Source organism: Sorex fumeus, unplaced genomic scaffold, assembly GCF_029834395.1.
Source record: "Sorex fumeus unplaced genomic scaffold, SorFum_2.1 ptg000094l, whole genome shotgun sequence".
Lineage (NCBI taxonomy): Eukaryota > Metazoa > Chordata > Mammalia > Eulipotyphla > Soricidae > Sorex > Sorex fumeus.
Window position 1 is genome coordinate 3,231,808 of NW_026606151.1, and position 23,276 is coordinate 3,255,083.

Here is a 23,276-nt window from a genome sequence, read left to right on the forward strand (position 1 = left end):
GTCCTCTCGTTGTTCATCGATTTGCTCGAGCGGGCCCAGTAACGTCTCCATCATGAGACTTGTTGTTACTGTGTTTGGCATATCAAGTACATCACGGGTAGCTTGCCAGGCTCTGCCATGTGGGCGAGATACTCTCGGTAGCTTGCCGGGCTCTCCAAGAGGAGCAGAGGAATCAAACTTGGGTCGGCCATGTTGGCCGCTTGCAAGGCAAAGGCCCTACCGCTGTGCTATCGCTTGGAATTCTGATCAGTAAATGAGGCTAGAAATACCTCACACATTGTCTGTGAAAACCAAGCACCATAGCTCTACTTTGAGCCATATTCTCTGCCCATGTGTCAGTATTTTTAAATTTGTTTGAAACTTTATTAAACACTCTGATTTACAAAGTTATTAATAATATAGCTGTTTCAGGAATTCAGTGTTCCAACACCAATCCCACCACCAGTGTGACCTTCCCTCCACCAATGTCCCAGTTTCCCACCTACCCCCAAACCCAAATCTGCCCCCTTAACAAGCACAAAATAATTTATTTTATATTGCTTATTATAACAAAATGGCAAATGAAGTTATAAGAAAATAGTTCGGTTAAAGAAAATTTGTGAAAATTGAACCTCACAATGGTGTTACTAAAGTCATTGTTGGAGGACTTAGTGAGCTGTTTGTTGCTGTTGAGTCTTTTGTGTTATTGCTTTTGCTCACTGAACTTAATGGGCTTCTATACAACTCTCCTATCTAATCTGCTGTGCTCCTACTGGGTTATCAGTACTGTGGAATTAGGAGGTGTCACGTGGCCACATATGCAGCCCTGCACTCCAGGTGCTTTGGAACTGGGATGATTCACCAGCTCAGCTCGATGTCTCTTCAAGATGAGTCATGGAACTGTGAAGCTGGGCCACTTATATGTCAAAGGATATTGGGAATGGGTGGGTCACTGGGCCCTTCTGAAAGGCAGGAGTTCGACCCTTCCCCATCCCAAGAAGGCTCCAGTTTTCTCAGCTGGAAATGGGTCTACCTGGGACAATTCATGAGTCTGGTGTCTTTTCAAGGTTAGTCCAGTGTCAGTATTTTTAATAGAAAACTCATATAAGACAAAAGATAGAGGTATGAGGATAGTATGGGATGAGGCTGACAAGCAGTGAGGGGAAGCTATTTTTTCCCCAAAAAAGGGGTTCTGGACCTGGAGGGTCTACTCCTAACACTGACTAGCTGGGGTTCCCTGGAGCCAGTTACCTCACTGTTCTCAGCTTTGCTTTTCTGCTGCACACAGGTGACAGATGGATTCCTGGCTTCCCCCCTTGTTAGTGGTAGAATGGAATTGCATTGACCTTGCCTGACCACTGCTGACCACCTGCTCCACTTTGCTTTCCCCACAGACGAGTATCTCCGGATGCTCAACGTGGGAGTGGCCGAGGTGAAGAAGTCCTTCCTGGGACCTTTGGCCCCGTCCTGCAAGATGGTGCAGATGATGAGGCAGTTTCTGTACCGGGTTCTGCCTGAGGACTCCTACAAGGCGGCCACCGGGAAGCTCCACGTGAGCCTCACCCGACTGGAAGACGGAGAGAGCGTGGTGGTTTCAGAGTTCAGGTCAAAGGAGGAGCTCATCGAGGCAAGGGAGTGGGCCGGTGGGTGGACCTGCAGAGGAGGGCGGGGCCCGGAGGTAGGGGCGGGGTCCAGCCTTTGGACAGAGCCCAGGAAGGGGCGGAGTCGGGGGCAGGGCATTGGCTGGCTGGGGGCGGAGTCAAGGAGGGGCGTGGTCTTGGTGGGCGGGTCCTTGAGGGGGTGGAGTCAGAGGCCAGATGCTGTCTGGAGTTGGGATAGGATGACCAGGGCTGAGTTCTGGGAAGCTGCTAGAGATGAGAGAGTCCTGAAAGATCCTATTCCTGCTTTTCTTGACAGTGTTCCGTTTGCCTCCTTTCCTTCTTGTTGTTTTCTGCTTTCCTAGCTCACTCCTTTTCCTTTTGCCTTGTCTCTGTGTCAGGCACCTGTTCAGAAGATTCTGACACAGAGAAACCCACCGTGCACCGAGGTGCTCGCCATCCGAAGTACTTCAGACCCACGGGCTTAGCCCCTCCTTTGACTTTGCCCTGCTCTTTGTGCCAACCCTGGGGCTTCTCAGAAGTCTCGGTGTGACCCACAGTGGTCCCTAGTTTTCTTTAGGGCCCTCCAGGGCTGGGCTGCAGTGTCTGCCCAGGATTCCACCGCCTTTATGGAATGGTCCCCTCGTCCTGCTCAAGTTCAGTGACCCTTGATAACTGTATTCTCATTAAATGGTTGTTTCTGCGGAAAGTGTGCTTTCAGGGCACTGTTCTAAGTAAATTAACATAAATTTTAGCTATTATTTTTATTTACAGAGCCCTGGATTGAACCCAATGCCGCATGCTTTCCAGACAAGTGTTTTATGGTTGTAATATATACCTGACCCCAGCTAAGAGTTGTTATTACTGGAGTGCCCTGGGTATGCCCGACTTTCTTCCAGAACAGAGTTTTAAAGTATTTCTTTAAAGGTGGGGGGTTGGGCCAAAGTGATAGTATAGGGGTGTTTGCCTTGCACATGGTCGACCCAGGTTTGCCTACTGTCATTCCATATAATTCCTCAAGCCCCATTAGGCGTTAACCCTGAATACAGATCCAGGAGTAAGCCTGAGTATGGACAAGTGTGGTTCAAACAAACAAACAAACAAACAAAATTGCTTTCTTGGGTCTGGAGTGATAGCACAATGGGAGGGCATTTGCCTTGCACGCGGCCGATCCAGGTTTGATTCCCAGCATCCCATATGGTCCCCTAAGCACCACCAGGAATTATTCCTGGGTGCATGAGCCAGGAGTAATCCTTGTGCATCGCCGGGTGTGACCCAAAAAGAAAAAAAAGTGCTGTCTTTCTGGCTCCTTCTAAAAGGGTGTTTTGTCTGTTTGTCTTGGGGCTACACCCAGTGGTGCTCAGGGGTCACTCGTGTTTCTGTGCTTGGAGCACTGTGTGGTGCTGGGGATGGAACTCAGGCCACTTGCATGCAAAGCATGTGCTCTAGACTGTTGAGTTGTCTCCAGCCCAGGATGACGGGTTTGGACTACAAGACTCTGCAGCTCACCCCATTCTCACAGCCCACTGGCCTGGACATGATCCAGGGTGGGGGATGATTAGGTGGAGGCCGTAGACACCTCCTGCACCCACCTCAGAGCCCGCTGGGGTTAGCACCCTGCTCATTCCTCCACCTCCCACCTCTACTGATCTCTACCAAAACACCCACTAAGCCAGCCTCTGTGGCTCTGTACCAGCTGTGTCCTCTGCCTGACTTGCTCTTCCTTCTTCCCACACAACTTCGCTTGCTCCATCAGCATCCAATCACTCCTGCTGGGCATCCTTCCCTCATCACCAGCCTGCTCCATCATGCACGCCTTTACTACAGCCCTTGTGTTCAAGGTCTGTTCCCCTACTTGATTCCTCCTCCTCTTGGAGCATACCCTGGGGAGGGTCTCTCACCCACTGTGACCCCAGAACAGATGCGGATTCAGATCATTGAACCCAGACCCTGGAATAGTACAGCGGTTGAAAACCAACCTGATTTGGATCCCTGGCATGCCTTTTTGGTCCCCTTGGAGTATCCCCAGGAGTGATCCTTGATCACCGAGCCAGGAGTAAGCCCTGCGCATTGCTGGGTGTAGCCCCCAAACAAAGACAAAATTGTTGAATCTCCTTGGATTCGTGGGAACTTGGTGCTAGAAGGGACATCATTCAGTCCCTCTCCCCGCCTTATTTTTTTTCATTTTTTGGGTCACACGTAGCGATGCTTAGGGGCTACTCCTGGCTCTGCACTCAGGAATTACTCCTGGAAGTGCTTGGGGACCATATGGGATGCTGGGAATCAAACCAGGGTTGGCTGCGTGCAAGGTAAATGCCCTACTCATTATGCTATCACTCCAGCCCCCCTCTCTCCCTTTAAATCTGGGATATGAGAAAAGAGGAATGTAACTGTCTTGTCTCGCATGTGTGAGACCCTGGGTTCGATCCCTAGCACTGCAAATAACAATGACAAACACAGTAACAATGCTAAAATAAAAGCTGGACCATCAGGCCCAGGCTGAACCTGGAGGTTTCTGAAACACCAGCTAGTTAGGACCGGGCAAGAATTGAACTTGACACCTTGCTCCCAGGGCCGTGCCTTCATCTTGGGGTTAAGGATTCAGGTCATCAGGGGCCCAGAGGCCTGGATGGATGCAACTTTCCTGTCCAGCGTTCAGGCCTCAGCTACTTAGCACCGTCTCTCCCCACAGGCACTGTACTGCAGCTGTTTCGTCCCTGTCTATTGTGGTATCATCCCCCCAACCTACCGTGGCGTGGTGAGTGTCTCAGCAGGGTGTGGCATGGGGGGTGGTGAGTTGGGGTCCAAGGGTTCCTTGGAGCTTTGGAACCCACATCTGGGAGAACAGAGGAGTGGTCTGAGAAGGCATTGGAACAATGGGAGAGGTCTTGTGTCTTCCACCCAGAATTTCCAGTGCAGATACATTTCTGGGGCTTTCAAATGAACTAACAGCCAGGGTTGTGCTTATCTCTGCATCCAGACACACATTACTGAGTTCAGTATATCAAGATTCTATTGGGGTATAGGGGGCAGGGAGTGTGAAATAGTATTGTGGATAAAGCATTTGGTCTGCGTGTGGCTGACCCGGATTTGATTCCCGGCATCCCTTGTAGTCTCCTGAGCCTACCAGGAATGATCCCTGAGTGAAGAACCAGGAGTAAGTCCAGAACACAGCTGAATATGGCCTTCAAACACAGTGAAACAAACAGGGGCTGGAGAGATAGTACAGTGGGTACAGCAGACCCAGATTCAATCCTTGACATCCCATATGATCCCCCGAGCACCACCAGGAGTAATTCCTGAGTGTTGAGCCAGGAGCAACTCCTGAGCATTGCTGTGGCACAGATACAAACAACAACAACAACAGCAACAACAACAAACAAAACCAAGAAAAACTCCACACAAGCAGAAATATTTAATGGGATGGACAGGTGCTGGTACCCTAGACCTGACGGAGTTAAATTAAGGACCTGAAAGCCAGAGAGATAGGACAGCAGGTAGGCCTCTTGCCTTGCATGTGGCCAACCTAATTTTGATCCCTAGCATCCCATATGGCCACCTGAGCACCACCAGGAGTGATCCCTCAGTGCCAAGCTAGGAGTAAGCCCTGATCACTGCTGGGGGTGGCCCCAAACAAACATTAATAGCCACAACAACAAAATGACCTTGAAATGTCAGTCCTGAAACCTTGAATGTCGGGACTGTGTAGGCCAATGAGGCCCAGCCTGCCCAGCCTCTAACTGTCCATGAAGCACTTGGAGGTCTGGAAAAGGATACAAATTCCCATCCAGTAGGTGGATGGGGCTGGGGGCGTGGTGGGACTGGGGTTCTGTGCCTCTAGCTTCAGATGATGCCACTCTGAGCAGGAGGGTCTGACCACCCCCCTCCTCGTTTAATTTTAATTTTAATTTTTTTTCTTTTTTTGGGTCACACCCGGCGATGCACAGGGGTTACTCTTGGCTCTGCACTCAGGAATTACTCCTGGCGGTGCTTGGGGGGGCCATATGGGATGCTGGGAATCGAACCCAGGTCAGCAGCGTGCAAGGCAAACACCTTACCTGCTGTGCTATCACTCTAGCTACCCCTCCCTCCTCATTTTAGACAGAGAAAATCAGACCCAGCTACTAGTTAGCAACCCTGTAGGTGTCAGTGGCATGTTTGTCACAGTCGATGGTGAGAAGATCAGTATTTTTTTTCCACTTTCATAATGTTGCTAACAAGAATGGATTGCATTCAATATTTCGACACCAGTCCCACCACCATCACACCTTCCCACCACCATTATTTTGAATTTTCCACCAGCACTCAAACCTGCCTAACAGGCAGATGCTAGATAATTTATTTGTATTGCCCACTATGAATAACATAGGAAGTCACACGGCCGCTCTCCGCGTGCTCCTAGAAATCTAAAATTTTAGATAATTAGGATTTGGAGAAATCTCTGCAGCGAGCTGCTTGGTTCTGAGATTTCTTTTGTACATCTCTGGATCTTGGCCATTAATGAGCTTAAATAGTCACTGGAGGCAGTTCGTGGCGGGTGGGGAGATGAGAAGGACCGGCCCATCCCCTATCCCATGAGGTCTAGAGTTTGCCATCACTAATCCTGAGTTCCTGGGCTTTTCACTGGGTTCTGGAAGATGTTGGCCACCAGAATTCCTAGGGGACAGGTGGAAGGACAATGCCTGTTCCCGTCTGGGACCCCCTGCTGAGATGGGCAAAGTCCTGGTGCAAAGTTCATAAGCATCTCTGAAGCGAGCTGCTTGGTTCCGAGATTCTTTTTTGTCTCATCAGCATATGTTGACTTTGTTTATAGTTGAGGAAACGGAAGTCCCCAGCAGGAAAAGGACATTGGATAGATGGTGGTCGGTGCGGGGTTCTGTAGCGGGTGGGGCTGCCTGGCTACAGCCAAGGAAGGCAGCTTGCATGTGGCAGTCTTGGGTGGGGGAAGCATGTTGTGTCCTGCACGCTTCTCCGAGTCCGTCTTCTGCAAAGGATGGGGGAGCCCTCTGTTCCCCAGCCCCCCTCAACAGGCAGGGACTGGAGCTCGTTCTCCTGTTTCTCTAGAGCCAGGTGCCCTGGCCCCAGTGCTCTCAAGATGGTTAGGGGAGGCGTGTCTGTGTGTGTGTGTGTGTGTGTGTGTGTGTGTGTGTGTGTGTGTGTGTGTGTAGGGGAGCATGGTACAGGTTCTGAGCACTGGGTTAGGTGTGCATTGGGAACACCATCATGTCAGGGCTTGCCCCTGTGCTTCCATCCGAGACGCCAGCTGAGCGTGTCTTGCACCCTCACCCCCCAACAGCGGTACATCGACGGGGGCTTCACGGGCATGCAGCCCTGCTCCTTCTGGACCGACTGCATCACCATCTCCACCTTCAGCGGCCAGCAAGACATCTGCCCCCGCGACTGCCCGGCCATCTTCAACGACTTCCGCATGTTCAACTTCTCCTTCCAGTTCTCCTTGGAGAACATCGCCAGGATGACCCACGCGCTCTTCCCTCCGGACCTGGTGGTGAGAGGCAGGAGCGCTCTGGGAGATGGGGGCCAGGGGCAGTCGGGCGAGGAGGGGACAGCAATGTAGGTGGAGGGGGGGAGCCCAACTGCGGCCACTGAGTTCCATTCGGGCCCCCCCCCTCAAATGATCCCTGAAATGTTCACCTGTGTCCTGCCTTGCTGCCTGCCCTCTGTGAGGCTTTGAGCAAGTTCCTGGAGCATCCCTAGCCTCTGTTTTGTTGGTCCTGAGGAGAGGGGAGGGCAGAAGCACCGGAAGTGGGGAGCTACCCCGCTACCTGAGTGGAGCTCAGCAAATGAGGCTGCCGGTTGCTCTTACCTGTGCTTGCACTCGTACAATCTGAGCTAAGAATGGGCTTCCCCAATAGGTATTTATTCTTGTGGGATTTTTTTTTGTGGGGGAGGAGTAAGGGGACTCAACCCCTGGCAGTGCTCAGAGGACCATGTGGTGCGAGGAATCAAACCTGGGCCTCTCAGAGGCAAAGCAGGGGCTCAGCCCATTGAGCTATCTCTCTGGTGTGGGACTTTTCATTTTAAAGTGCTATTGGCAGAGCCTGGCAAGCTCCCCATGGCGCGTTCGATATGCCAAAGACAGTAACAAAGACAGTCTCACTTCCTTGACCCCGAAAGAGCCTCCAATACGGCAGCATTGAGAAAGACGAGTAAGGAGAGGCTGCTAAAATCTCAGGGCTAGCAGGGGCTGGAGCAATAGCACAGTGGGTAGGGCGTTTGCCTTGCACTCAGCCGACCCGGGTTCGACTCCCAGCATCCCATATGGTCCCCCGAACACTGCCAGGAGTAATTTTTGAGTGCAGAATGAGGAGTAACCCCTGAGCATCGCTGGGTGTGACCAAAAAAAGCAAAAATAAAATAAAATAAAAAACAAAAAAACCCTCAGGGCTAGGACGAATGGAAATGTTACTGGCACCTGCTGTAATAAATTGATGAACAACAGATGACAGTGATACAGTGTGATACAGTGCTACCGGGATTAAAATAAGAAAAAGGAAAAGAAAGGAGATGGAGAAGCAGGAGGAGAAAGGGAAGGAGGAAAAGTGTGACAGACTTTTTTGGTCTTCAAAGTCCAACCTGTTCCCTCTCTCACCCTCAGGAAAAAAGGCTTTGTGGTTCTCCAGCTTATCTACGATTATTTTCCCTTTACTATGATTATTCCCATTTAACAGATAGCATAGTTGAGGCTGCGAGAGGCTACATTTTCAGAACCTATACAGTCCCTAAGTGGCTGAGCTGGAGCTTGAGCCAGTCTCCAAGCTCTGCTTTTCACAGAGCCCAAAGGCCCCTTCTTTGGTTCTATCCTAAACATCTCAACCATCCCCACCCAGCAGGCAGTGGGTGAAGGGGCCTGAACAACTCTTGCTGATGGCTTAAGACCCGGATGCAGCTTTGCTGCGGATGCAAGACCATGAACCATATCTCCTTGCTGGTAGAGAGCGGGGCTTGGAACCTTGTATGGGCAGATTAAACCAAACTCGAGTGTGATGGACACAGCGTTCTGGGTGAAGTGACCGTGCCCCCTCTCTGGCTGCAGCCTTAGTAACGCCCCCTGCTGGTCCCACCTTACAGATCCTGCACAATTACTACTACCGAGGGTATGAAGATGCTGTTTCATACTTGAGGCGGCTGAGTAAGTACCATGTGGAGCCCCCAGGAAGGGGAACAGTGGAGGCGGGACAAAAACAGGAAGTAGAGGGTTGAGAAGAGAAGCCTTCCCCTCCCCCCACCCTCCCAATTTGTGAGCTGGAAAGACCCTTCACCCAGGAGCACCAGGAACCTGCTAGCTTGCATTGTGGCCAAAACACTGTACCCCCAGTTTAGACTCTGGGGAGTGGGGCAGGATAAAAGCTTAAAGCACTTATGCAAATAGGTTTCTCTCTAATCAAACCATATTGTTGATATAGAACTAGACATGACAAATTTATCATCAGGCACACGGGCCATAGACGAGAGGCTGGTTGGGAACTTGGGTACCCAGACCTCACTGTGAGGTCAAGGTGGAAGGAAGGACACGCATGCATCACACACTAACTTCTGGAGGGGGGGGCAACAGCTTCATTACAAGTAGAGAAAATTAGATGCTCCTTATTGAAAATGAGTTCCTGGAACTTACTTCCAGGGAAAGAGGAACTGCTGGGTGAAGGATGGCTATGGGATGTGGGAGCCTTTTCTGCATCGCTGTATGGTCTTTGCCGTGGTCTTTGGGGACAGTTGCAGAATGTTCCCCCGTAGTCAGAGGAAAAGCTTAGATCATTTCTCCCAGGTTCAGAATAATCACCATCATAAGCACGGCTGTGGTGGAATTGTGTAAGTGGAAGAAAAGCCTTCGCGAATGAGAGGAAAGGGTTATAGTGCACTTTTCCACCCTCAGATGTATTCTCATCTAGTTTTCTTCCAAACGGTTTCCTGCTTTCTCAAAATCCTCTTGTCCCCTTTTCCTGGCTCTTTTTTTTTTTTTTTTTTTTTTTGCGGGGAGGGAACAGGTTTTGGATCAGCAATGCTCAGGGCTTACTCCTGGCTCTGTGCTCAGGGTTCATTCTTGGGGGAACTCGTGGTGTTGGGTGGGGTCAAACCCGGGGGGACCCTGTGCAAGGCAAGCTCCTTACCTGCAGTCCGACCTCTCTTGCCTGTTCCCTGGTCTCCTTTCTGGTGGGGAAGCCCTTAGCCCTAAGCCCGGTGAGCTCAGGGAACTGCCTATTCTTGCCTAAGTCTTGGTTTCCTATTCAGTTAAAAAGGGTTTAATCTGATTCCCAGCACACCGTGATGTTGAGAGGTCACTTATCTCTGGGGGTCTCCACGTTTCTCACCTGAAAGTGGGGAGGGGGGCGTTGATCATGGGACCCACTGGTGTGTTTTACTCTGAGGAATAGCACCATGCTCAGGGCTGGGGAGCACTAACAGAGGCCTGGAGTGCTTTATCCTAGCCAGGCGTGGTCTACGCCGCCCCCTCTTCTCTGCAGGATCAACCCTCCTAACTGGATTCTCCCCATAGCACCTCACCTCCGTGTTTAGACAGCTGTGAAAACAGCTCAGGGAATGGGGTGAGGATTAGAGCCTGGGGGACGTTCAGCTAGCAGCTGGGGGAGGGGGGTCCTCTCTACACTTTCCCCAGGGATGGTGTAGATGAGACTTGGGGACCCATGACTTGGGACTTGAATTTTGCAACAACACCAAGTCCCTGGAGACCCCCCTCCCCTCCACTCTGACTTTTCCCCATTTCTCTCATTCCCCTGTGCCATTTTCCTTCCTCTTCCTCTGGGGCAAACTCTGGGAAGGTTGTTAGGGATCTCTGGTCTCTCCCATGTAGCATAAGCCTCCCTCCCACCCTGGGGAGGGTCCCCGTGCCCTATCCCGTGTCCTCTCCCCCTTGCCCACTCCTGTGTCCTTTGCGGATGTGGGCATGTCAGGGGGATGAAAGGCCAATTAATGGTGGCATTTCCGGCACCCACTGAAGAATGGGGCGTCTCTGGAGGCCGGTGGCTGTTCCACGCCTGGAGCCCCTCCAGCTGGAACCAACCCACCCAGCAGGCAGCTGGCACCTCGTGCTCGGCTGTCAGCTGCCAGCCTGCCCCTCGGCCAGGTGCCAGGGCTGCTCGGTGCTGTTCCCAGTTGGTCACCTCAAGCCTCCTGGGTTGGGCAGGGCTGGAGTTTTCTCCCAACGCCAGACGACGGGGCAGGAGGTGGGTTGTTCAGACATGTCCTGAGAACTGCCTGCAGCGCGCCCAGAGCTGACCTTCCGTCCTCACCTGGGAACAGATGCCAGCTTGTGCCAGTGCACTGCCAAACCCCAGGCTCTCCGGGGATCAGGAAACTGCCAGGGCGTCACCCACAACTCTCAGCTGTCCTGGCACTGTCCTTCCCCTCCCGTCGAAAGGCTGGCATCTGCCTGCCACCCTCTCCACCTTCTGCCTCCCGCAGCAGCCTCTGCCAAGGGGAAGGGCCCTGCTCCTGGTGTGCTTGAATGTTCACATTCCAACACGGGCGTTGGAGAGCAGAGGATGCACCTCGAAATGATCCAGCATCTCAATATGCACCTGCTTTCCCTCCTTCCTCCCTCTCTGCCTCCTTCTCAGGTCTGCACACACACACACACACACACACACACACACACACACACACACGGTGAAACCTGCCCCTCCAGTAAGAGAATGAACAATCCACAGGCTTTATCTGCCTCTTCAAGATTGCTTCCACGACTGCTCCCACCAACCCTCAGGGTGGCTGCCCCATGTCCATTCGATCCCAATTACTTCCTGTCCTTTTAGATTAATCTGTCCATTTCCAGATTATTTTGGGAAGTGGGATCTTTCTGTGCTTTTTGGTCTGCAGTCCTCACTCAGTATCACTGTTTGAGACCCAACCAGGTCACTGCATGGTGTGAATAGTTCATTCTAGTCTCCGTTGTGTTGTGTAAATCTGCCGCAGTTCACAGGTACCCTCCCCTGTTTCTGGGCTTGTACCCAGCTAGGGGCAATTGCAAGTAAAATGGTTAAAAACACTTATTTATGGGATTTTGTATGGATATATTGCTCTGATTTCTGGGATAATTACCTAGGAATAGAATGACAAGATCACATATGGAAGAGGTATGTTTTACATATAATGCTCAAATATATTATATAACTTAAGTTACATATCTGTATATGTAATTTTTTTGTCTTGTTTTTTTGGGTCACACCTGGCGATGTACAGGGGTTACTCCTGGCTCTGCACTCAAGAGTTACTTCCTGGTGGTGCTCAGGGGACCATATGGGATGCTGGGAATCGAACTCGGGTTGGCCGCGTGCAAGGCAAACGCCCTACCCGCTGTGCTATCTCTCCAGCCCCCCATATATAAATTTTTAGAGCATGCCTAATATTGTGGTAAGGAAGTACAAAATATCATTTTTGGCTTGGGACCACACCCAGTGGTGCTCAGGGCTTACTCCTGGCTCTGTGCTCACAGTTCACTCCTGGTACAGCTTGAGGGACAATGTGGGGTCCTGGGGATTGAACCCAGGTCAGTGGTGTGCAAGGCAAGTGCCTTACCTGCTGTACTATCTTTCTTAGATCTTCTAAATATCATTTTAACCACTTTAGATGCATATTTCAGTTGCATTGAGTACACTCACATGCAATCAATTTCCAGAACTTTTTTAAATCTTGCGAGACTGTATGTCCATTCCTTTTTTTTTATTTGGGGGTGTTTTGAGGGGGGGTTGTCACACCCGGTGATGCTCAGGGGTTACTGCTGGCTCTGCACTCAGGAATTATTCCTGGTCGTGCTTGAGGGACCTTATGGGATGCTGAGGATTGAATCCTGGTTGGCCACCTGCCAGGCAAACACCCTACCCACTGTTCTATTGCTCCAGCTCCTGCCTGTTTCAACAGTTTCCTTTACTGCCTCTCCCTGGGTTGTGGCAACCACTATTCCCCTTTCTGCTTCTGTGAGTTTCACCCCCTTAGGTAACCTTATGTAAGTGGGGTCATGCTGGCTCTTCTACCATAGTTTCTTGATTTGTTCATTCATTCATGGCCTCCGAGTTGCTTCCACCTCTTGGCTATTGTGAATAGACTAGCTATAAACATAGATGTACGATTATGTCTTTGACATTTTTTATCACTTATTTGGAATATATTTAAACTAAGACATGTACTCAGAATATATGTTCAGCTTTTTTTTTTTTTAAAAAAAGCTCAACTTTTAAAGAAACCGGTTGGAGCGATAGCACAGTGGCTGACCTGGCGGACTCAGGTTTGATTCCTCCGCCCCTCTCGGAGAACCTGGCAAGCTACCGAGAGTATCTCACCTGCACGGCAAAGTCTGGCAAGCTACCCGTGACATATTCGATATGCCAAACACAGTAACAAGTGTCACAATAAAGACGTTCCCGGGCCCACTCGAGCAAATCGATGAACAATGGGAGGACAGTGACAGGGACTTTAAAGAAACCGCCAAATGGGTTGCTAACGTTTTTGTACCATTTTACGTCTCACCTGCAGTGGGTGAGCATTCTAGTTTCTCCAAATCCTCCCTGACATTTGTTGTGGTTGGTCTTCTTAATTGTACGCACTCCAGTAGGTTGGTGGTGGCATCTGATTGTGATTTGGGTTAGACTTCCTAAATGACTAATGGGGTTGACTCTCTTTGCATTTGTTGATTTGCCCACCCTGCCAAAGCCACAGTAACCTCTCTCAGAGACTCAGGGCTCCCTGGAATCTGTGGCTGTGTGTGCTGCACCTTCCAGCCCTTCCTGACCACCCCTGGCCTCAGCTGGACTTTCAGATCTCAGCTCAGATGTCGTCCCTAATGTATCAGGGATGTGCTCCTAATTAAGTCTCCCCTGCATCCCTCTAGCCTGGTACCCAGTCCTCTCCTACCCAGCACTCGTCTTGGTTAAATCATTATTGGGGTGCTTACTGCCCTCTAGGTAAGACTTATGGCCTCCAAGAGGCGGGAACCATCACACCAGTTTCTGTTCTCTTCACCCCCCTCCATGCTTCCTTTAATGCCTGGCCTGTACATAGCAATGCCCAATCTATATCCAGAGAAGGCGTGAACCAGCACACAAATACTGTGTATAAATTTAAATAAGAAGGGCCAATAAAAAGCCCTCATCCTATTTGTGAATGTAACTTGGAAAATAATATTTTGGGCTCAATATATATCCAGAGAAGGAATGGACCAGCACACAATGACCAGTATAAACATGAATAAGTAAAAGAAAGGCAAATAAAAGAGCACTCGTTCTATTTATGAGTGTAACTTGGAAAACCGTATTTTTGGCAAACGCCACGCTGATGCCACAGCTCAGTTATGTCACTCATGAGCTCTTGTTCGTCCTAGATGCAGTGTACCTTGATTCTCCTTCCAAGAGAGTGATTTTTCCTCGGGTCGAAGTGTACTGCCAGATAGAACTCGCCCTGGGCAATGCGCGCCCTGAATGCAGTCCGCAAAGCCCGCCGGCTGAGCAGTCCAGTCTGGAGGACTCGGAACAGCAGCACGCACAGTGCTCTTCCAAAGGGGCAGGAGAGAGTGACCACGCTCTACCCGAGCCCCCACCTGTGCCGGCACCTGAACATACCTGTGAGCGGATCCCACCTGTGGAATCATCTGGCTCCTCACCTGTACCATCACAGGCTGCATCACCACCCCCGTCTCCCACTGCCTTGCCACCTGCATCCGTCCCAGCTGTGCACCCACCACCCAGCCCAACACCTGGACAGCAGCCGACTAGACCCTCACCCAGATCCCCCTCTTCGAAGTCATCCCTATCATCCAGGCCCTCCTTGGGGTGTTCAGTTCTGGGGAAATCTCAAGCATCGCCCTCACGTTCTCCTTCATCACATGAAGAGCCGCCTGTGGAGGAACTGGGCTCCGAACCGCCCCAAGGTATGGAATCTTTGGGCATCTCACTGCTTCCTCCATTCGGGAGCCCCCTCAAGCGAGTGGGCAGCGCTCTGGGAACTGACAGTGTGTTGGGGGAGGTTATAGCTTTAGGAGGTCTGTGCTGCTATGAGGCCTGGCTACCGCTAGGGGCAGTGTACTCGATGCTGTATGGTCCTTTATAGAACTCGTCAGAAATGAAAATCAGGCCTGACCTCAGACCTACTAAATCATATTCTCTAGGGGTGACAGAAGCTGTCTTTGATACACACACACACACACACACACACACACACACACACACACACACACACACACACACGTACAAGCGGGTAGGGCATTTGCCTTGCATGTGGCCGACCCAGGTTCGATTCCTCCATCCCTCGATATGCCAAAACCAGTAACAAGTCTCACAATGGAGATGTTATTGATGCCCACTCTAGCAAAATCGATGAACAACAGGAAGACAGTGCTACAGTGCTATATACTTTATTATCATTGTTTGTTTTTGTTTTGGGTCACATCTGGTGGTGCTCACAGGTTGCTCCTGAATCTGTGCTCAGGGGTCATTCCTGCTAGGTTCAGAGGACCATATGGGATGCCGAGGATGGAACTCAGGTGGACAAACAAAGTGCCCTTCCCACTGTACTATCCCTCTGGCCCCTTCAACTGCCTCTTTTAAGAGGCCCTCCATGTGATCATTTTTTTTTTAAATTTTGGGGTGAGCTCGAGCTATAGCACAGTGGGTAGGGCGTTTGCCTTGCACAAGACTGACCCGACTGACCCAAGTTTGATTCCTCTGCCCCTCTCTGAGAGCCTGGCAAGCTACCAAGAGTATCTCATCTGCATGGCAAAGCTTGGCAAGCTACCCGTGACGTATTCGATATGCCAAACACAGTAACAAGTCTCACAATGGAGACGTTACTGAGCCCGCTCGAACAAATCGATGAACAACGGGAGGACAGTACAGTACAGTACAGTAACTTTGGGGTGACGCTCTGTGATGCTCAAGACTTATTCCTGACTCTGAGCTCATGGATCACTCCTGGAAGGGCACAGGGGACCACATGGGGTGTCAGAACTAAATCCAGTTTAGATGCAGGGCAAGTGCCTTACTTTCTGCGCTCTTTCTCCAGCCCTATTGAGGTGCCTCTTTTTAAAATGTTTATTTATTTTTATTAAGACACCGTGATTTACAGCGTTATTCATAGTAAAGTTTTAGACATACTATGTCCCAGTACCAGTCTCACCACCAGTGTCAGTACCCTCTGGTCCCCTGCCCCCAGCCCCCAGCTTGTCTCCTTGACAGATACATTTTTTACATTTGGTTGTTGTGATTTAGAACTCCAGCTTTATTGTTATTCTTTTGCGTATTCACATTCGAGACCTGTTGGAGATTTTTACTGTGAAGGTCTCTGAACTAGGACAGTGCTGCTCAGAATGGTCTGAGGACTGGGGCCAGCCAGGAATTCTGTTACTCAATCACGGTGGATTAACTATAGAGTTTGAGAACAAGCTCTTACAAATGTTTGTAGCAATAAGACATCCAAGAGTTTGGTTATGCACCTACAAATGCGCTTGTAGCTCACCAAACTATGAGGCCATTATGTATATTCCAAATAAGATTTCTAGCTTTCAACGTATATTATTTGGGGGAGGGGGCTTCTAATTGGTGCTGAAGAGGCCTGGGACTCCCATGGCAATTCTTAGCCAGCCTGGATGAGGGCTCAGTGCTAGGACCTGGGCATGCAGTGCCGTTCAGACAGTGCTGGGGACCCCCAGGGGTCCGCTGGCACCCGCTCGAGCAAATTGATGAACAACGGGGTGATAGTGACAGTGATAGTGATTTTCTATTTTGTCACACGAAAGCCAAAGCACCAGGTCACAGAGTCAGAACATTGATCAAAGTGTCTCACACGCTCTCCTATTTCTGCTAAGTGAAATGTTTTTCTTTTATGTTACTCTTTTTTTTTGTTGAGGGTCCTCTGGTGATACGCAGGACTTACTCCTGGTTCTGTGCTCAGATAACTCCTTGCAGTGCTCAAGTATATGTAGTGTTAGGGTCGGAACCAGGGTTGGCGGCATGCAAGGCCAGTGCTCTAACCCCAGTATTATCTCTATGGTTCCCGTATTCCTCAATTTTTTTTTTCTTTTTGGGTCACACCCAGCAATGCTCAGGGGTTCCTCCTGGCTTTGCACTCAGGAATTACTCCTGGTGGTGCTTGGGGGCCATATGGGATGCCGGGGATCGTGCAAGGCAAACGCCCTACCTGATGTACTATGGCTCCGACCCATGTTCCTTATATTTTATGTTACTCATATTTTATGTTACTCATATCTTATGTTACTCATATTCAAGCCTAAAGATAACCACCATCGGGTCCTCAATCAGCCCTGAGTCCTGGCTTGGTCTTCCTCCCTCATAGTGGATACAGACATCCTGGTAGTTTGCAGCTGGGTGCAGTTTTATTCTTAGTTTAACAATGGCTGTGAACTGTTTCCGTGGTCATCTGGTGGTGACACCTAGTGGATAGAGACCAGGGATGCTGCTACAGTCCGACAAAGCCTAGGGCAGCTTCTCACAGACAGCTCAGGCGGGTACAGCTGCTGCTTTCATCAGTGAAATCCTGTCGTGGGCTCCAGCTGAGCCACTCGTGGGGGGGGGGGGGGAGGGTGGGTACTGCCCCAGCCCTCTGTGGGAGCCACCGCAGAGGGGCTGTGCTGTGTCAGGCGGTGATGGCTTTGTTACTGACCAGATGGTAGTGCTACCCAGCATCCTAAGAAGATCCAAGAACAAAGGAGCTGTGAGTACACTGGGAGAGCCAGGGCTAGCCAGCAGGCTGCCAAAGGAAGAGGTGGAAGCGTTTACATGAATTCAACATTATTTTTATTTTTTTACATTAATTTTTTTCTCACTTTATTGAAACCCCGTGGTTTACAAAATTGTTCATAATAGTTGTTTGGTGCCTTTGATGTTCCAACACCAATCCCATCACCAGTGTGACCTTCCCTCCACCATTGTCCCTAGCTTCCCTCCCACTACTCCAAGCTGCCCCTTAGCAGACACAGAATATTTTATTTATTTATTTATTTATTTATTTATATGCTTTTCGGGTCACACCCGGCAATATACAGGGGTTACTCTTGGCTCTGCACTCAGGAATTATTCCTGGTGGTGCTCGGGGGACCATATGGGATGCTGGGAATAGAACTCAGGTCGGCTGTGTGCAAGGCAAATGCCCTACCCGTTGTGCTATTGCTCCAGCCCCGACACAGAATATTTTATATTGTTACAACAAAATGGAAAATGGAATTAGCAAAAAATATCAGTAAAAGAAAAAATTATCAGTAAAAGAAAATTTGCGAAAATTATTCTATCTCACAATGGTGTTATTCAAGTCATTGTCTAAGCACTCATGGAGCCGTGTGCTGCTAGTTGAGCCTTCTGCGTTACTGTTTTTGCTTGTTGAGTTTAGTGACCTCCTCTGCTATCTTCCCACCTAATTTGCTGTGTTCCTACTGGGCTGCCAGTATTGTGGAATTTGGCGGTGTTATGCGGCTGCGCGTGTAAGGAGCTGTAGACGTACAGGGATGATTCTTTGGCTTGGCATCTCTTCTGAGATTAGCCGTGAAGCTATGGAGCTGGGTCATTTATATTCTGGAGGCTGTGGGGTGTGGGTGTGGCTGTTGGGGCTTTGGGCAGTGCGGGAGGGCACCCGGGGAGAAGGCAGCTGGGATAGAGAAGGGACCACCATGACAAAGATAGTTGGAAATGATCACTCTGGATAAGAGTGCTGGAGGGCCAGAGCGATAGTACAGCAGGTAGGGCATTTGCCTTGCACGTAGCAGACATGGGTTCAATCCCCGGCATCCCATGTGGTCCCCCAAGCACCGCCAGGAGTAATTTCTGAGTGCAAAGCCAGGAGTAACCCCTGAGCATTGCTGGGTGTGACCCAAAAAGAAAAAAAAACTGAAAACAGATAAAGGAACAAACATGATAACCTCTCAGTATCTGTATTGTAAACCATATGCCCCAAAAGTGGTGGTGGTAGGGGAGAGAGAGAGACAGAGAGAGAGAGAGAGAGAGAGAGAGAGAGAGAGAGACAGAGACAGAGACAGAGACAGAGACAGAGACAGAGACAGACAGAGACAGAGTAGAGAAAGAAGGAAAGTGCCTGCCATAGAGACAGACTGGGGTGAGTGTGGTAGGAGGGAAACTGGGGGAATTGTTGGTGGGAAATGTGCACTGGTGGAGTATTGGATGTTGGAACACTATGTGACTGCAACCCGGCTATGATCAGCCTTATAACTCTGTATCTCATGGTGATAAAGTAATAATAATAATAATAATAATAGCAATAACTAATGATAATAATAGCACTGTAGCACTGTCCTCCCGTTGTTCATCGATTTGCTCAAGCTGGCCCAGTAGTGTCTCCATTGTGAGACTTGTTGTTACTATGTTTGGCATATCAAATATGTCACAGTAGCTTGCCAGGCTTTGCCGTGAGGACGAGATACTCTTGGTAGCTTGCCGGGCTCTCCGAGAGGGATGGAGGAATCAAAACCGGGTTGGCCTTGTGCAAGGCAAACGCCTTACCTGCTGTGCTATCATTCTAGCCAGATAATAATAATAATAATAATAATAATAATAATAATAATAATCACACTCACTTCCAGTGGTCAACTCAGAGGTGATTAGATCAGCCTCCTGACCCGGCTCACTCGTGTCTCTTTCTTTTGGCTGTAGCCCCGCTGGCCTCTTCAGACCCAAGGAGCTCTGTGCAGCTGGCTAACGGGAAGGAAGCTTCCAGCAAGCCTCCCGCCACGTGAGTGTCTCCTTCCGACAACACTCTCCCCTCTCTGGGGAGTGACCTGCACCATCACTTTAGCTGTCCGAGGAACACGGGGACCCTTTCGTGGTATAGAGTCTGGCCACTCCCTTCAGCTCACAGACTCCCCCTCCTCTCTCTCTCTCTGTGGAACACAGACCCATGCATGCAGTCACTGTGGCTCACTGCAGCTCCCCGCTGTGCTCCCTGGGTGGCACCTTCTCTGGGGGAACTGAGGGGATGTGCACCCCCATCTTCTCTCTCTTGGGTGATGTCTCAGTTGAAGGGAGCTCGTGCTTGAGGCTCCACATGGCCTCCATGGGGGCTCTCCCCAGGACCTGCCTCGATCTTCATGATTTCCAATGTGCATGAGAGGAGGGCTTAATCGTGTGGCTTTATTTGTCAGCTGTCTCTAGAAACATATGATGCATATGATGCATATCAGTTGTCTGGATTATAGATTATTATCTTTGCCCTCATCAGCAACAGGATCTGGGAGCTTTGTTTTTTGTTGTTTGCTTTTTACTTTTTTGGGCCACCCTTGGCTCTGCTCAGAGTTTACTGTGGCTCTGTGCTCAGGAATCACCCCTGGCGGGGGTCGGGGGGGCCCTATGTGGTTCTGAAAATAGAACCCAGATCGGCTGCATGCCATGGAGCACACACTTACCCACTGTACTATGTCTATGGCTCCCACAATATGTATTTTTTTAATTTTTAAATTTTATTTTACTTTGTTGTTGTTTTTATTTGGGGGCCACAGCCCGTGGTCCTCAGGGCTTATTCTTTTTTTTTTTTTCCTTTTTGGGTCACATCCGGCAATGCACAGGTGTTACTCTTGGTTCTGCACTCAGGAATTACTCCTGACGGTGCTCAGGGGACCACATGGGATTGAACCAGGGTCAGCCTCGTGCAAGGCAAATGCCCTACCCACTGTGCTATCACTCCAGCCCCTCAGGGCTTATTCTTGACTCTGCGTTCAGGGATCATTCCCAGTAAGCTCAGGGACCAGATGGGATGCCGGGGTTCAAACCTGGGCCTGCCTCCTGAAAGGCAAATGTCCAACCTGCTGTCCTATTGCTCTGGCACCCGAGCTGTGTTGTTTAATGGCTCCCTGGGAACAACATTACTCAGGCTCTCTTGCTGGCTGGATTACAGGGGATGCACTTTTGGGAGACCAGAGGGTGGGTCTGGGGTACTTCATGGCTCCCCACTCTCCGCCTTTTCTCTCCTGGCAGGACTGGGATGTCCTATGACCAGGTTCAGTTCTCACTCAAGCAAGACTCCCAGGCAGTGGCTATGAGCACTCCAGAGGACAGCATATCTTATACTGAGCTGCTTCTCCCATTAAGTGTATAATTTACTTGTTTGTTTCTGGGCTGTACTTGGCATTGCGCAGAGGCTGCATCTGACTCAGTGCTTGGAGATCACTATCACTGTCCCCAGGAGACCAAGGAGTATTGGGAAATCAAACCTTGGGGTGCCCACGTGCAAAGTGCTCCGGCTTTTTGAGATATCTCTCCAGCCCTCTTTAAGCATTATTTTAACTGTGAAAGTTTTTGAAAGCACTTCTGTGGCTTGCATAAATGATGTATTTGGTCACCTAATTTAAACTTTTTTTGCATTGATATGTCACTGTCCTGTTGAACTGAGTTAAAATAAGTTAACTATGTCAAAAGATTGACTAGCGCAGGGGACTGGAATCCTAATATAGTGGGGAGGGCACTTGCCTTGCACAAAACCATTTGGGTTTGATCCTCGGCATCCCATATGGTCCCCTGAGCCTGCCAGAATGATTCCTGAGCACAGAGCTGGGAGTAAATCCTGAGCATTGCTGGGTGTGGCTCAAAAGAAAAATAAATACATAAATAATAGAATAATTTTAAAACAAAGATGGGCTAGTCTGGGGCTAGACAGATAGTACATTGGGTAGCACTTGCCTTGCATGTGTGGCCTACTGGAGTTTGATTCCTGATACCTACCCCAAAAACTTGAAAAAAAAGGATTAACTAGTTTGCATGATATTAATGATATTACTCAGCTAAAAGTCATTGATGACATGATAGACGTTCCCGGGGAAATGCTGATGTCAGCCGAGGTTCAGAACCTCAGCATCCTGGGGGGCTGGAGTGATAACAGAGCAAGTAGGGTGTTTACCTTGCAATGGCTGACCCAGGTTCGATTCCCAGCATCCCATATCATTCCCCGAGCACCACCAGGAGTAATTCCTGAGTGCATGAGCCAGGAGTAACCTCTGTGCATCGCCAGGAGTGACCCAAAAATAAAAAAATAAAAAAGAAATATAAATAAATAAAAACAGAACCACAGCATCTGGCATCCATCTCCGTAATTGGGCCCATGGGAACCCCCAAACTGGGTATTAACAAACTGCTTCCTGCTCTCTACCCAGGGAGAGCACTGCTGAAGACCCCCCCAGGGTGGACAAGGCCTTCAAGAAGAGCAAACCAAAGACCCCTGGCTCCAGAAAAGGATTCCCAAGAAATCCACGCTCCAAAAAAACAGGCAACAAATCACAGTGAGCCCAGCTCTCATTTCTTCTCTTTGGGTCAGGAGCAGTTCTGGGGACTGACAGCAGGAAGGTTAGGGGACAGCGGGTGTCTGTCTGGTGAGAGGCACACCCCACAGATACCCCCCGACTCTGCAGTCAGTGCGAGACTGCAGAGGAATGAAACTCAGTGCCCGATTTCCAAGACCTTCAGGCTGGAGATCAGAGCCTTTGCGTCTCTCTGCTGATGTTGTTGTGATGATTTGGGGGGTTAGCAAACACCCCTGGGCTGCAATGCTTGACAGGGGTTCACATCCGGTTCTGGGTCTTAGAAGCTCAGTGTAAGTGGGGGAGAGGCATGCTCCGGGCCATGGTGCTCACTGAGGATCTGGTGAGGCTCACACACATCTATCTGCCTGTGGTGTAGCCGGAAGTCGTTTGCTGAGCTGGGGACCACAGAGGGTCAAGCTGCTGAAATTATTTCCTATCCGCTGGACCATATCCTGGACCCCAATAATGCTCTTAATTATTTTTTGGAGTCACAATGGGCTGTGCTCTGGACTTACTCCTGACTGTGCTCAGTGATCACTCATGGTGGGGTTCAGGGGACCATAGGGGATGCTGGGGATTGAACCTAGGTCAACTACATGCAAAGCAGATCAATGCCTTGACCCCTGTTTTATCTCTCTGGCCCCGGTGATGGTTTTGGAAAGCACCGCCCTTCCTTAAATCCTTCTCGGCGCTTCCATTCCTGCCAGACTCCTCACAGCCCACCTGTCAGCAGAGGACTTGCCTTTGTGTTACTGTGAAATATTCCTCCTCACCCCTGAGTCCCCTTTCACATGTGAATGTAGAGACGCAATGAGCTGTGGCAGGCTGACCACGGGCTTGCCATGTGGGAGATCTGGGTTCCGTCCCTGGCACTGCATTAAGGTCCCCGTAGCACTACCACGAGTGGCCCTTGCAAACAGCCCCTGAGCACTGCTGGGTGTGACTCCAAACCCAACCAGAATCAAATGTGAATGTAATAGTCACAACTTAAATGCACAGGGACTTCAATTCCAGGCACGGGGGCACAGAGAGCCTGAGCCACTTGTCCAGTGTCACACAGTTGGTCAGTGGCAGATCTAGGACCAGGCTCAGGATGTTGGCCCCGAGGCATTGAGACTCTCAGGGCTGAGGAACTGCAGGGAAAGATGGAAGTCACGGACCTGAGTCTAGTTTCTGCCTTTGGGCAGGGAGATGTCTCCTGAGTGGGATAGGTCAGGCTGATTTGGACTGTGCCAGTGAGGTCTAGTTAATGTGATGCTGGCAGAATGACTATCAGATTGGAGACTGATAGCACAGCGTGATGTCCATACCCAATCTTTTCTCCACCCCAGTTGGCTTCTTCCCTCCCCCAGAGAGGGTGCGCCACTGGCTCAGGGTCACACAGCAGATGGGGGTGTGTTTCCCATCCCTCCTTTTGACTCCTTTCA

The 23,276-nt window shown here is 50.0% G+C and overlaps 1 protein-coding gene across 1 annotated transcript; it reads left to right on the forward strand.

The window, feature by feature from the left end:
* Positions 1–1,438: 1,438 nt before the first annotated feature.
* On the forward strand, positions 1,439–21,832 carry PNPLA1 (patatin like phospholipase domain containing 1). The gene is made up of 7 exons (XM_056132125.1): positions 1,439–1,606; positions 4,270–4,335; positions 6,874–7,083; positions 8,667–8,727; positions 13,924–14,467; positions 19,206–19,292; positions 21,703–21,832. The coding sequence occupies exons 1-7, from the start codon at positions 1,454–1,456 to the stop codon at positions 21,830–21,832; spliced, it is 1,251 nt and encodes a 416-aa protein (XP_055988100.1). The 5' UTR covers positions 1,439–1,453.
* The last annotated feature ends 1,444 nt before the right edge of the window (positions 21,833–23,276 follow it).